This window comes from Aulonocara sp. 'chitande type north' Nkhata Bay, linkage group LG16 (assembly GCF_057382095.1).
Source record: "Aulonocara sp. 'chitande type north' Nkhata Bay isolate Kocher_YH1m ecotype deep benthic linkage group LG16, A_spYH_male_GT1.1, whole genome shotgun sequence".
NCBI classification, from domain to species: Eukaryota; Metazoa; Chordata; class Actinopteri; order Cichliformes; family Cichlidae; genus Aulonocara; species Aulonocara sp. 'chitande type north' Nkhata Bay.
This window is the reverse complement of record NC_141359.1, coordinates 38,576,104-38,591,127: the sequence shown is the minus strand read 5'-3', so window position 1 is coordinate 38,591,127 and position 15,024 is coordinate 38,576,104. Positions and strand designations below refer to the sequence as shown.

Genomic DNA, 15,024 nt, shown 5'->3' with positions numbered 1-15,024 from the left:
ATCTGCTGTGAAAATCAGAATTTTCTACAGCAGATAGTGACAAACGGGAACTTTCTGTCATTTCATTGGTCGTGTATTTCTATTTTAATGTAGTATGAATGGGAACGGGGGAGGTCTTCATGAGTAGGAAAAGCTGCAAACCCTACGAAAATACAATTAGATGTCCAAAAATTATATCGTGATTCACATTGTCCAAAGAATTGTGCTTCATGATTAATGCTTATTAATACTTTATATATACATGAAATTATATTATACTCTATATAACTATATTATATAGGCCCACATACGTGGACGTATAAGCGAATTAGACCCCCAACAATCCCGAACAAGCTTCAACATCAACACTCAGTCTTCTAATTAATCCGTTTGACTTCCCCTAAATTAGGAACGGTCAGTTTGACAGGACTAGCCCTTTAAACGATTCCGCTGAAGAAGGGAACAGTCCATTTCAGTAAAAAAGGGGGTACTCCGTCACTGCCTCGTGGTTTTTATACATTTTAACACCAGAAACACATCCTGGGAAAAGACAGAGGGCTTATATTTTTGTAATAATCATGAACACACATTTAATATCACACTGAAAAACAACATTTAGTCCTTTCGCGTCTCAACAGTAAAACCATTGTCCACCCCTTCGGGGGCGCATCTATTTTTAGCATCAGCTGTTGCAATACAAAGATTAGCTACTCGGCGTATTGTTTCGTAGATGTGGGCAGTTCACTCTCGTCTGAGGCGAAAGGGCGGCGGTGGTTTGAAGTCGAGCTGGAGGATGAGGAGAAACATGTCGGTGTGAGGACACGTCGCCGTTGCGCCAGAGGGAAGCTCGTTGTAGGTGAGTGTGAGACTCTAGAGGTCGTGAATGCGGGCGTCGGTGTTCCCGCGGGTGAAATCTGCCGTTAACGCGAAAGCCAACAACTTACTGTAGCCTAGCTAACAGCCACAGGATTACTTCGAGTAATGACAGCACGGCAGGCGGTCGGCGGGGATTAGCTCGCTGTAAATGAGCGTACGACCTACCGCATCACATTTGCGGAATTTCCTTTTTCAGTGCAAACTTGAAGAAAAGGATGAAGCAGCCGAAATCCGTTATTCAGGGGCGGTTACTGTCGGCGTCCTCACACTCAGGCAGGCCCTGGCTCCGTGTGTCAGACGTTTCCAGCAGGGAAGAGTCATAAACACAGTGTTTGCCTTTTCTCTTACTCTATTTCTTTATTTCCAGCAGCTGTGTACACACACACACACACACACACACACACACACACACACACACACACACAGTGGTGTCCGGCTGTGAGGCAGAAATCGTGTGCAGATTTAACCGCTGGACAGAGAGAACAGAGAGATTCTTCATACATCAAATCATAGGATGAGATCATTCAGAAGCACCAGTCAGCCTGCAGACAGACACACACACACACACACACACACACACACACACACACACACACACCACTATTAATAGCAAAGTGAAATCATCAGTTCATTAGGCTGTCTGGAGACAGATCCCTCTTTATCTTTTCATCAGAACTTCAGAGAAAGGCCTCTGCTCCTCATGAGGATGATGGTGGTGGGCACAGTGCTGGATGCTTTTCTGACTTTTTCTGAACAGTTTTGTGACGTTTCATGCAGGTAAATTACATTCAGATGGCTGCAGACTAGATTGACCAGGTGTCCAGCTTTATGTGGGACTTCACAGCCTTTATCCTCTGTCCCCGTCATGTACTGAGATGGTATCCTTCATGCTTGATTAGGTCCAGCAGTGATTCCCAAATGATTGCAACTGCACAAAAAGTACATGAAAGGCCATAATGAGGATGAAGCTGGTCACTTGACTCCGTAGAGAAAACTCAGACCAAAATCACACACACACACACACACACACACACACACACACACACACACACACACACACACACACACACACACACAACTGTCAGGTCAGACTTCTGCTTGAGGGTTTCATTTACTGGGCTGAGTGAACTGATGCAAGCTAAAGAGCCAGAGCTCTCTGAGAGCAACTTTGTGTCCTGTGACCCAACATTAGATGTGGACCACAGGAAGTAAGCGAGAGAGAGAGTGTGTGTGTGTGTGTGTGTGTGTGAGTGAGTGTGTGTGTGAGTGAAAGTGCAGGTTATATGCTACTGGAGCTTACTGCAAGACAAAGTCATCGTAGGCGGTGCGCTCAAAAGTGCCCTCGGCCGACGAGACGAAATTGTCTTGGATGTCGTTGTAGTTGTTTTTGGTGTCTCTTCAGCATAAAGTTTGAAAGTCACTTAGGTCAGAATTCAGAAGGTTGAAATATGCTCAACAGTTGGTTGTATTTTAATTACTTTTACCTAAATTCAAATGAAAAGAAAATGCTGAAAATGCAATAAATATAACATCAGCTGACAAACAGCTACCTCCTGCCTGATCCTTTGTCTTTAAATTCAGTGTTTGAAATAAGCGCGTTCAGGTGCTTCTGCAACATATTCAAAGTTTAGGATGCGTTGGTCTATCACAAACCAAGCAGCCGTTTAAAGGAGATCTGAGACAGAAGCTACAAGTTTCTCTAAGGATAAAAATACACAGTGCTGTTTTCTGTGTGTGGCCACCAAGTTGTAAAGAACACAGAGAGAGAGACTGTAAAAGTGAGGAGGCGGTGTGCATGTACAGTATCACCATCACAGGCAGAACAGTAGCTTCCACAAAAAAAGCAAGTCCAAATACTGGTGGGCACTCCATGTCAGTGGATTTAAAAAAATTAATAAAACTGAGTGACAAAGAATGAAAAAGTACTTGGAAGTGAACAAAACCTTTGGAAAGTAACTTGCTTTGCCTGTATTTTTGCTCGTGGATGTTTTATTATTTCACAATATCGAGTCTTGCAGGAAAAGCACGCCTCTGGAGATGTGCTGATTTATGGATGCAACTGTACTGAAGCCCAGCAATAAACTACACACTCGAAGTCGTATTGAGATAGAAGAAACGGGAGCTACACGAGTGTAAAAACAAGCCCGAGTTTCTCTTTATGCTCATGATTTAACGGAAGAATTGCACAATTAAAATAAAAATCACTATTTTATGCAGGTTATTGAGGCTGTAATCTGCATTATTTGCAGATTATCCATCATTTTTACTATGTGAGGTATGCAAATAAGGTATTACTGGTAAATGGGGGATGTAATGACTCTTCCCAAACCAGTTTAGTTCCTACCTGGGCCACACTTACCCAGTCTTAATTAATAATGGATTGGATTTATATAGCGCTTTTCAAGGCACCTAAAGCGCTTTACAATGCCACTATTCATTCACTCTCACATTCACACACTGGTGGAGGCAGCTACAGTTGTAGCCACACCAGGGGCAGACTGACAGAAGCGAGGCTGCCATATCGCAGCCCTCTGGCCAACAGGTAGGGTAAAGTGTCTTGCCCACGGACACAACGACCAGGACAGAGAGCGATCCCGGGGATCGAACCGGCGACCTTCCGGTTACAGATGCGCTTCCCAACCTCCTTGGCCACGGTTGCCCGGTTTGAAACACTTCCCTGCTCTGTCATATGATTTCAAAACCTCAAGAAGGTGATGTTGAAAACACTCGTGAGGCTGCACAACAGGACTTTCCTAACTGATGGGCGGTGACATTAGTCACAGATACTCTCATTTTATATTGACTAGCAAGCAAATTGACAAATTTAATCACAAAGCACAGACAACGTTATATTTGTGTTTCTGAGATCGCCCTTCTATTTCATGAGCTGTATGCAGTGTAGTGACCACTAAAACTGTTGCGTAATCAAATATTAAAAAAAACCAAACAAACTTTAAAAGCATTTCATCTTTCTTCTAGTACAAAGACGCACTGCAAACATCACATTTAAAGCTGCTCCCTGACAGCAGTTTGCATGCTCTGTTATGGTAACACCAAGCCGCCGCGCCCCGGAGCTGCTTTGATTTATGACAGGAGCGTGTCTCTGTACTGGGAGTGACTCTGGATCAAACTGACACACATTGTTGAAAATTTATGGATTATTTTGTTTTTTCAGGCTGCACATCATCTGTTTGTGCAGTTTATGTTTAAATAGGGTCACCAACAATGCTCTGAGACCAGAGGCTGCTAAGTGGTTGTGACCTGCAATCATGTGATTAGTCATTTAGCGAGCTGTTCGCACTTTGTCCTCTCAGCCGTGGGGTGTTTGAGATCTGAGCGTGAAACGTGTTACTGGAGGAAATGCGTCGAAGGCGGGAGACTTTGATTGATGTGTTCCTGTTGGAGGCAGTCGTACAGTAAAACACCGACTGCCAGAATGAGTTTAAAGCATCTGACTGTGAAGTGTAATTATCAAAGCCTGCTGCTGCTTAAATAATCATTACTTTGAAGCAGTCTCAGCTGTGCAATAAGACGCTGGCTTGGGGATAGCATCTTACTCCACACGGAGGCTGCACGTTCGGTTTCTGTGCAGCTTTTGCTGCGTCTGCACGAGTCCCGCGTTTTGGAAAAGGTTCTGGAAATGGTGCTGAGCCAGTTCTAGCTTGAAAACAGAGCTTGTTTTTAGTGTTGATGGGCAGAGACAGTCTTTTGAAAACCATTACTCATGTGCTTCCTGGCTGGATGGTGTCAGTCACTACATATCCTTCCCAGCATCCCCACACCCCTTACATGACCCTTTCCAGAAAAGTCCTGTACTGCAACTACTCCCACCCAGTCTGTCTCACACAAACATTTTAAAGTGCCCAGTGTACATGACTGGCTGTGTGATTATTCCACAGTCACCCCCTTAAATGCTCCTCGCCTCCCCCTGGCCCCCCACCCAGGGGGAGGCGAGGATGGTGGGAACGTAACCTGTGAGCTGACCTCAGATCGCTGTTCTCCTCCAGCTATAATATGGCTTTAACTTCACTTTTCTCTCATCTTCATTTCTGCTCTGTTCGTTCTGGCTTCGAGCTGCTTGGTTGGTAAAATACACGGTGGTGAGGTAACACACCGCCGTGTATTTTACCAACCAAGCAGCTCGCTCGGCCATTAAAGGCTCGAGCCACAGATATGTCCTGAACCAGTCGGCGTGATGCTTGTCCTTGGACTGTGGCGTTACCTTAATAATGTTAGCGTTTCCTGTTTGAGGATTAACACTGTTAACATGAGACTCACTGGCTGTTTGCACTTGTTTTTTTTTTTTTTTGCAGCCTGATGTTTATTATTTTGTCCCTGAGCAGGTTTGTGTATTTAGATTTTTGGCTAGATGGCAGGACTGTCACACATTATAAATGGTGGGAGCTGTGCAGTGCCTTCTCTCCCAGATTGAACAGGTGAGATCCACACTGCTGTTATTTTAAGCCGACTGATTATAGACTGTAATTTCTAATTAGAGGTAGTGGCATTCTCAGCTATTAGCTGTTAGTTTTAAGGGTTTAAAAAAAAAAAAATTTTTTAAATATATAAGCAGTTTTCTTTCTTTAACGCACAGTTATTTATGCACTCCTTTATTCTCTGCTGCTCTGATCAGCTGGTTGGCGTCTTTATGGCTTTCTAAACATGCACGATTGAAGGAAGTTTTTCCCAGCTTATAGTAAAAAAATAAATTATTTGTTTTTATATAACTGGCTGTTATAAACTGTGATGCGATTAGATCATTACATGGTTAATATGGGTCTGTCTGTGAAGGTTCTCAGTCATCCAGGTCATCGTAGTCAAAGGAGCTTGCAAAGAAAAGCGTCTGGACTTCTTTAAGTTGCTTGAAGACGTTTCACCTCTCATCCGAGAAGCTTCTTCAGTTCTAAGGTCAAATGGTGGAGAGTCCCAGATATAAACCTAGTGGGAGTTTCCCCCCACAGAGGGACAAAGGACCCCCTGATGATCCTCTAATCGCCTGAGCCAAGGTGGGAAACTGGGCGTGGGTCCCAATCAGCCAGAGTTTCGGGTGTGTTCATTGTGAAACCTGGCCCCACCTTATCATGCGAATTCCTGAGGTCAGATGGCCCAGGATGTGAGTGGGCGTTAAGGCGTCTGGGAAGGGATCTCAAAACTGGATTATAGATGGCAGAGAGTTGGTGTCGTAAACCCCCGCCTCTGTTCAAAGATGGTCGCTCACAGTGGACATAGATGGCTTCTTTCACTCCTCTTTACAACCATCTGTCCTCTCTGTCCAAAATGTGAACATTGGCATCCTCGAAAGAGTGACCTTTATCCTTAAGATGCAGATGGACTGCTGAGTCTTGTCCTGTGGAGGTGGCTCTTCTGTGTTGTGCCATGCGCTTGTGAAGTGGCTGTTTGGTCTCTCCAATGTAGAGGTCTGAGCATTCCTCGCTGCACTGTACAGCATACACCACATTGTTAAGTTTGAGTTTTGGCGTTTTGTCTTTCGGGTGAACCAGTTTCTGTCTGAGCGTGTTGCTGGGTCTGAAATACACTGGGATGTCATGCTTGGAGAAAACTCTCCTGAGTTTCTCTGATACGCCGGCTACATACGGGATGACAATGTTGTTGCGTCTGTCCTTCTTATCCTCCCTCGCTGGTGTCTGGTCTTCTTTTCTGTGCCTCTTTGCTGACTTTAAGAACGCCCATTTAGGATAGCCGCACGTTTTGAGTGCTTCCTTTACATGTGTGTGTTCCTTCTTTTTCCCTTCAGGCTTAGAGGGAACATGTTCTGCCCGGTGGTGTAGGGTCCTGATTACTCCAAGTTTGTGTTCCAAAGGGTGATGGGAGTCAAAGAGGAGGTACTGGTCTGTGTGTGTGGGCTTCCGGTAAACTTCGATGTTGAGTTTGCCGTTCTCTTCAATGTGCACAGCGCAGTCCAGGAAAGGCAAACAGTTGTCCTTTGTGTCTTCCCTGGTGAACTTGATGTTCTTATCCACAGCGTTAATGTGCGCAGTGAAGGATTCCACTTCTTGTGTCTTGATTTCACCCCGTTGGGGAGTTATCTGTGGATGGATTCAGTGGCGGGCAGTTCTATGGTGAATTACTGCTTTTCCTGCTTTTTGAACCCTGTTTCTCAACAAAAAGTTAGTTTCAACATAAACGATTATTATTCTTGATCAACTTCAGCAAAATGTAAATTTTCGAAATGGATAAGTTAAAACGTTAAAGTGGAATCTGTGTGGACTTTATCGCATGTTTAACTTGGTGAATTATGGTTTAACACTTCATCTGATTGATGAGTGTTGATATCAGCAGTACAGTGCAGACCGGGGCGTGCACTGCTGTGTTCCTTCTGTGAGTTATGGAGCTGCTTTGTTCCCACGTGAAGAGGGAAATCCCTTGATCCTTTCCCAACAGCAACTAGCCACGTCTCGAGCCCAGGGAGACTTTCTGCGAGGGCAGAATGTGAGGCTCAAAACACACCAGCTTCATCCATTTTCTGTGTAAATGCACACACCAGCAGAGTGTAAGCAGATGTGCTGCAGATTTACTGGCTGTGTGAGGGATGAGGGGGGGAAACGGCATTTTATGGTCAGCTGGGGCTGCCGAGTTCGGTGAAGACATGAGCGAGTGCTCCTGTTTGTGTCCCACAGGGTATTTACTGAAATCATAGTTGTTGTGATTTAATTTTGTGGTTTTTGGACTCGTGTAATGGGACACACTGTAGAAAACTGTAGTTGTAACGTGCAGTTGGGTGTACTTTTAACAACTTGGAATGAATGTGGGAGGAAATGCTTTTAGAACAAGTGAGAAATCAAAGGTGTGTCTTATTTTGAAAGAATCTATTAAAGGAGTGTCCTGCAGCTGATGCCAGGTTTGAGTAAAACACAAGTACAGTCTGTTTAAAGTGAAGTGAAGTGATACCTCAGAAGTGTCAGCAGATACTGTTTTGGGTGGTTTGTAACACGTTGTCCTTATTTTACAAATTTAACACACTTCTCTTGAACACATCAAACATTTTAGTCCTCATGTTATCGCTCTCTTTTTCTCGATGCATGTTATTGTCCAAAAGTCAGGCGAAGGTTAAGGGTTATTTGTCTCTTTTGTGCTGGGGTTAAGTGGTTTGGCTAGTTTGTAATAAACAGATTCTCCACAGAGTCTTCTGTGTGGTTTCTGATGTCACCTGTCGTTCTGTTTTTCTAAGGCACAGATGCAGTTGTAGGGAGATGCCACCAAATAGTCTAAGAGTGAAATCAAGATGAACCTGATAAGGTTTAGATGTGAGTTGGTTTCATCGAGAACACCAAATGTATGACTGGTGTAAAAACCACAGCTGTAATGTGTGCTGTGGTTTCAGAGTGCTTCATGAGGTTATTTGTTTTTCTTCAGTCATAGATGGCTTTTAAAGTGGAATAGACACCTATTTTGTGGCTTTGACAGCCATCCAGACATCTAAACGACTGAAGAGTTTATTTTTATTTTTTTGTTTTAACATCAGGAATTTGACTCAATCTTTTTGCTTAACCTGGCTTGGCATTGCAAAGGAAGGAAACATCTTCCTTCCCTCCATTGTGCTGCAGGAAAGGATGGACTTTAGCCAGCTGACAGCTGTTTCCTGCACGATGGAGGAGGAATGGGTGTGTGGGTGGTAGGAGTGTTGATGCTAGTGGGTGAATGTTTCTCTTTTTTTATGCTTTTATCTCTTGCTGCAGTTTAATTAAAACTGTAAATCTGCAGGTTTCGTTGTAATGTGAAAGTCTGGTTTTAATTTTATGTGTTATATGTATTTGGATGGCTTTGGGTGCATGTTTTAATATCTTTGCAATAAAATTTCATATACTTAATGTTACCAATAAAATGACCTTGGAGCAAATTTCTCTTTATGAACATTGGAGGTGTTTCATTTCTAGCCAAAGAGTCTGGAATGATATCAAAATAATAAGAACCATTTGGATAATTTATTTTATTTATGTTGAGGAAAGCTCCCCAAACTAATGTTTGTTTTTTGTTTGTTTGTTTTTAAAAAGGGTACATCTTATTTAAATTTGTTAATTTTTAAAAATATTTGGTATCTACAGATTAGCAGTGCTGGTATCATCAAATCAGCTTTTATAACATCAGCAGACACACTTTTTTTTTTTTTTTTCTGTGGAAAAATCCTTTAAGTTTGGAGCTGTGTGGGGATTTTCCTGCACGTGCCTCATGTTTCAACATTCTAATGAGATTCATATCTGGGTCTTTTTTTGCTTTTGAGCCATTCCAGTGTGGATTTGCCAGCGTGCTTAGGATCATTAGCCTGTTACAAGGTCTACTTGGAGTTCAACTTCAGCTTTGATACTCATGGCCTCAAATTTTCCTCAGATGCTTCCCAATACAAAAAAAATGAATAGTTGAGTCAACGACTGAGAGCTGTCCAGAGGCAGCAAAACAATCCAGAACAATAAGATTTCCTATCGTCATGCTTCAGTTACTGGCAAAACGACTCTCTCTGATTGTTCTGTTTCAAAAGGCCTGCTCTTTGTACCCTCAAGATCAAACTGCAGATTTACTCCAACGCTCTTTCTGGACAGAAAGGCCTCTTTGGCAGGTTATCTTCATGCACACTCTTAAAAGATTGCAGATGCTTTTTCTTTATAAGCAGCAGTTGGAAGAGCGACCTGTAGAGCCTGTGATGAAATTCTGGGGCTCCATGGTGGTTATTTGTCTGACATGTGAAAGATTCTAGGTTTGGGAGGGGATGACACACAAACCCGGTCTCATGGGCGTTGGTCACTCCTAGTAATGGTTCCAAGCACAGGTAAATGGGAGGGTTGCATTAGGAAGGGCACGCAGAGGAAAATGCAAATTTATTAAAGCTCACCCGTCCTGAGCATCTGCCTCTGTCACACCAACCCTGTGCATGTCCTCCTTCATTACATCCATGAAGCTTCTTGGTGCTCTTCATCTTTTCCTCCTCTAACCTCTAACTTTGTCCTCAAACTGCTCGAGCCAAGCGGTCCCTCTGATCGACTTGTTTCTGGTCACCCCAGATTTATCACACACATCTCCAAGCTTCCGATGGCTCTGGGTTGGACTGAAGGTTGGCAGCGTCTGGGCTGACTGTGGCTGTAATTTGGGTGTTGTGAATGATGAGGAAAAGTTGGTTCCAACCTGTGCAGATCTAATTCCATGAAGGAAGTGTTGTGCGATTATTTGTCTGCTCAGATTATTTTTAAAAAAACTGTTTTAATTGTATGCCTGGAGTTAAGAGCAGTCAGTGTCACGCATCAAAAACAGGAAGCGAACTAAAGCGGCTCTCTGTGCAGCGACTCAACACCACGCTACAACATTTCTGTCAACTTTGTCCTCGTACGGCCCGACTTCCTCCGCCTCACTCCTGCTTCCGATTTCTCTCACCCGCTTTCCCGCTCTCCTCTCGTGACTCATTCTTTGTAGATTTGGGAGCTTCGAGGACAGCTGTGGTCTGAACTTTCTGCCACGACAGACTGAGATAGCACGGTGGATATTAAAGCTCCAGCAACAAGGCGATGCCTGATTCGAAGCACATAATCTTACGACTGAGTAGCAAACAGGCTGTTCTCCTGTGGTTTAAGTGCAGAATGCCTCTGAATGATTTGATATACTGAGCACTGACGCCTCTCCCACAGAAAGCTTCAGTTTAACCCCTTAATGTTGAAGTTCATTTTTGTTCTTAAAAAGTAATTAGAAGCTCCAGCTGTACATCTGTGTTTGAGCCGTCATATTTCTGTGGCTTTGTTGTCGTCATTCATTTAGTTTTGACTTGTGAAGCACACGCAGGAAAGCTTCCCACTTAGATTTAAAATGTGCCAGCTTACAAAGATGCCATATGCACGCTCTAATGGTCGTCTGTTTCACGCAGCAGCAGAATGACAGCATTTTCTTTTTTGTATTTTAGAGGAAAGCTCTTAATTTGAAACTGAAGTATTTTGCTTGGCAGGGATTTTCCTGTGTGGTGGTTTTAGCTGCTTGCAAAGGAAGCGCTCGCCTATGATTGTGTGTATGTGTCGAGAGAGAGAGAGAGAGAGAGAGAGAGAGAGCTCTACCTGATGCTGCTTAAGTGACTCAATGTTCGTATGTTGATTCATGGTTTTCTTAACTACTGCAGAATATTTTAATAGGGTTATCTGCTATAAAAAGCCAGGCCAGGAAAATCGCCTTCATGTTTTTATCCTTGGTTACTTTGACACAGTCATCTGCTGTGATGCTCACACGTGTCAGCTTTGTTTCTATACATGGATATAAAAATATAGACATGTACTGAGACAGAAATATTCTAATTCTGATCATTTGAGTCAAAATTGAATCGGGAGCTTGTGAATCAGAATTGAATCAATTATAAAAATCAGCGACGATACCCAGCCCTAGCTGTAACCCACCGATGTGTAAATCCACCTTGTGTTGTCGCTGCTTTGGGCTTTCAGCCCGTGAGCACATGCCGCTGAGCTTGTTCCTCTGGTGGGTGCAGCTCTGGGACGAACTTACTGTTACTCAGCTATGAAAATAATCCAGCGTGAGCCGAGCTGAACTCTGCCTTTTGGCCTCTCTTGCTCTAGTTTTCCCATCTTTGTTTTTCCTCTTTCTGCTTTGATCTACATCTCCTGGCTGTGCTCTGTCTCCATGGTGATGTAAAACCAGCCTGGGGGGGGGGTGAAATAAAAATCTTAACACATCTCTGGCTTGTTCTCTCCCTCCCTCCCTTTGTTGTCAATCCCTCGTCTCCCTCACTTGGTTCTGCATTTCAGCCAGCCAGGTGCGTCTCGTCAGCCACCTGCTATCCTACCTACTTCCCACCTTTACCGCCACTGTAGAGGGTAGCCATGGCAACCAGCGCCGTGCCAAGTGACAACCTGCCAACGTACAAGCTGGTGGTGGTGGGGGATGGGGGTGTCGGGAAGAGTGCCCTCACCATCCAGTTTTTCCAGAAGATCTTCGTGCCAGACTACGATCCCACGATTGAGGACTCGTATCTTAAACACACAGAAATAGACGGACAGTGGGCCATACTGGACGGTGAGTTCCAAAGAACCAGACAGCTTGTAAATCTTCTATGCTTCTTCTTTTTCCCTCCTTTTGTTTCAGTCAGCACAACACATCCATCATCGTGCCACAAGTTAACATTTGTTATTGTTCTTCTTTTGCCCGTAATTACAATCCTGCGGCAGCTGTCTACACTGAGCTTTATATAAAACATCAGCTGTGGTTTTTCCATGTGAGAGAAACTGTGTACAATTCCATAATTTTATCCTTTCCCTTTATAATTACTCAATTTATATTTAAAGGATACAAAAACACCTGAAAAACAGATCATTTCTAAATTGTTCTATCATTGAATATGTTCAGTCTTTTATAAGTGAACTTCTGACCTTTGCAAAGAGAAAATGTCACTTTGTGATGCAACTGTTACGCAAGCGTGTAGCTAAGCCATGAATGCACTCAAGATAAGGACAGTGGCCCACAGACCCACGTAGATGTACAAATGTGTTTCTCCCAGTGTGCAGCGATTGTGCTGGTGGGGGGGGGGCATGAAACTAAAACTCACATGTTGTAGTGACAGGACGTCCACAGTGGCTCTGATAAAAATCACATTTTAAATACTACTGATGTTTGTGTGTGGATCAGTTTTGTTTTAGTCTGATGTATTTTTAATGAACGTATGCATGTTCAAAGTGCGATCCTTGCATCAGATGATGCTCGGGGAGTATTTCGTGTACTTGTGTGATTTAAGTGAAGAGCCCTGAGACCCTTCTCAGTGTATTAATGCATTTGTCCCGACATGGACACAGTACTGGACACGGCCGGTCAGGAGGAGTTCAGTGCAATGAGGGAGCAGTACATGAGGACGGGAGACGGCTTCCTGATCGTCTTCTCGGTGACGGACAAGGCCAGCTTTGAACACGTTGACCGATTCCATCAACTCATACTACGGGTCAAAGACAGGTAGGAGCAGAAAAATAAACACTTGGACAACAAAATAAAATATTCTTGCAAAGTCTTTTGCAGCCCCTCTTTTCTTTGTTTCTCTTGGAGCAAGTTTTGCAGCTAGTTATTAAAACATGGCTTTAATAACTAGCTGACTACGTCATAGCAGTGAGCCTTATCAGCTGAAGATTATACAAAGAAATGAATGCACGGTGCGCTTACTGTATCAGTGCATTATAAGCATTTGTTTATCCATATATAGGCAGTTTAAACTTTTTCAAGTTTAAACTCCCACACTTTTCCAAGTGGGCATTTTTTTTACAGTGTGTTACATGAGAGCACAGAGGATAGTATTTTTTGGGTGGAGAGAATCACTTTTTAGTGTGTTGGTGACTGAACCTGTTTCTTGGCTTTGGCTGCACTGGGGGGTTTCAGAAGTCCTCAGTCAGAGGATGGTTACTGCTAACATGGTGCCAAGCAACCTGAGACGGTATTTAATCATGAGAAACGCTTGAAATCACTGGTGCCACGAACGTTGATTGCACTGTGTGAAAGTTGGAGGCAAGTTGTATGTAGTTTATTTTATTGAACCTTTTCTTTATACTGTTAATCTCATTCAGTATAAATGTCTCATTACACCGTCAGACAGATCTGTGTCAGACTGTGTCATAAATGTGCAGTCAGGGCTGTCTGTGTCATGTTTGGTCCAAAGGGAGACAAAGAACTGAAATGTTGTGAAGTAAATTTTGCCTTAGATGTCATATATAGCATCCGATTAGGTTCCCCTTTCCATTTAAGGCACATGTTATCTTCCAGAGAGTCTTGGTCTCTGTCCTAGTGTGCCCTTATGAACACAAAGGGTACGCAGTTCAAAAGGTTTGTTTGCAAAAGCTATATGAGCAGTCTGGAAAGCACCAACATTTCAACTGAAAGTCTGTGTGAACCACTCTGTTAAATATAGCAAAAGAGGAAGTAGTTCATCATATTCATTAAAGACCAAACTTTGCCCTCGCTGACTCGGGCCGCGCTGAGGGGTATGGTTATCATGTGATTTAAGGGCGGTTGAAGATGAAGGTCTCCTCCTTTCCTCGCTCTTGCTCACACCGACGGAACATCAGTTATTTCCAAAGCTGAAATCTGTCGTCGTCAGTTCTCGACCGTGACTGACAAATAAAACTGAGTCACACGCAGGAAATGGAAAAACAAAAAAACGGAACTGAACGAGTTGGAGTCTGTCAAAATTTGCGCTCATCAGCAGCTGATCTATCCCAAATTAAACATGGCCTGTTTTTTAGTGTGTTAGCGTTTCAAATGCAAGCGAGAATTAGTCATATCCTCCTATGACTAAGCATTCAAGGCTGTTTGAAACATCTGTACGCATCGATAAAATATTCAGTAATACAGCGATGCATTGCATCTCGACTCTGTGTCCTTATCGTCTCAGGGAGGCCTTCCCCATGGTGCTGGTCGCAAACAAAGTGGACTTGGTCCACCTAAGAAAAGTCACAACTGACCAGGGGCAGGAGATGGCTGCAAAGCATAATGTAAGTAGTCTTTCCTTAAGCACGTGTCCCTGATGACTTATTACCGCCTACAAACAGCATCAGGGTTTTTGAATTATGCAAAGCTTTAAGTTTCAGTGTTTTCATGTTAGTCTGTAATAAACACAGGCTGTGTACGGGGGCAGAAAAGACCAGCGTTCAAGGAAATGAGCAAATGGCATTTATAGGCCTGCAAGCTGCTACTTCTCAGCTTGTTTAGACAGGCAACAGTTCTGAATGCGATTAATGCTTAATCATTATTGGTCTTTCAGAACCATCACAGACTTGAACTGCACATTACTGTAAACTTAAACACCTGACTGAGCTGCTCATGTTTCATATTTGTTTCCTCAGATAACTTATATTGAAACCAGTGCCAAGGACCCCCCAATGAACGTGGACAAAGCCTTTCATGAACTGGTTCGTGTTATAAGGTAACCTGAGGACCTTCAGATCTTTGAAATAAATACGCTGGGATAGGGATGCACTTTATGTAAAGATGGGTCACCACTGCGTGAAAGGCAGCACTTCATTAAAACAGATGGAACAAAAATCGTGGTACCGCCTGTGAGTGCAGGTTAAAACTGCAAAGGAACGCCGACGTGTTCCCGTCTCATTAAAGATGAAGTGAGGTTTGTTTTACAAGACACGAATTTCGGATTCTTTTACAAAATCGTACCGACAACAGCGCTCTGTCCTAAAG

The 15,024-nt window shown here is 43.4% G+C and overlaps 1 protein-coding gene across 2 annotated transcripts in view; it reads left to right on the top strand.

Annotated features, from left to right (window-relative positions):
• Positions 1-658: 658 nt before the first annotated feature.
• mrasa (muscle RAS oncogene homolog a) overlaps positions 659-15,024 on the top strand; it is a 34,626-nt gene continuing 20,260 nt past the window's right edge. For both annotated transcript variants that reach the window (XR_015125351.1, XM_086266570.1), the window contains exons 1-5: positions 659-835; positions 11,604-11,871; positions 12,645-12,798; positions 14,225-14,324; positions 14,676-14,755. Coding sequence is in view for 1 of the 2 variants with exons in the window: in XM_086266570.1 (XP_086122696.1) it covers positions 11,679-11,871; positions 12,645-12,798; positions 14,225-14,324; positions 14,676-14,755 (527 nt within the window). In the remaining variant the exon portion in view is untranslated. The remainder of the gene's footprint in view (positions 836-11,603; positions 11,872-12,644; positions 12,799-14,224; positions 14,325-14,675; positions 14,756-15,024) is intronic.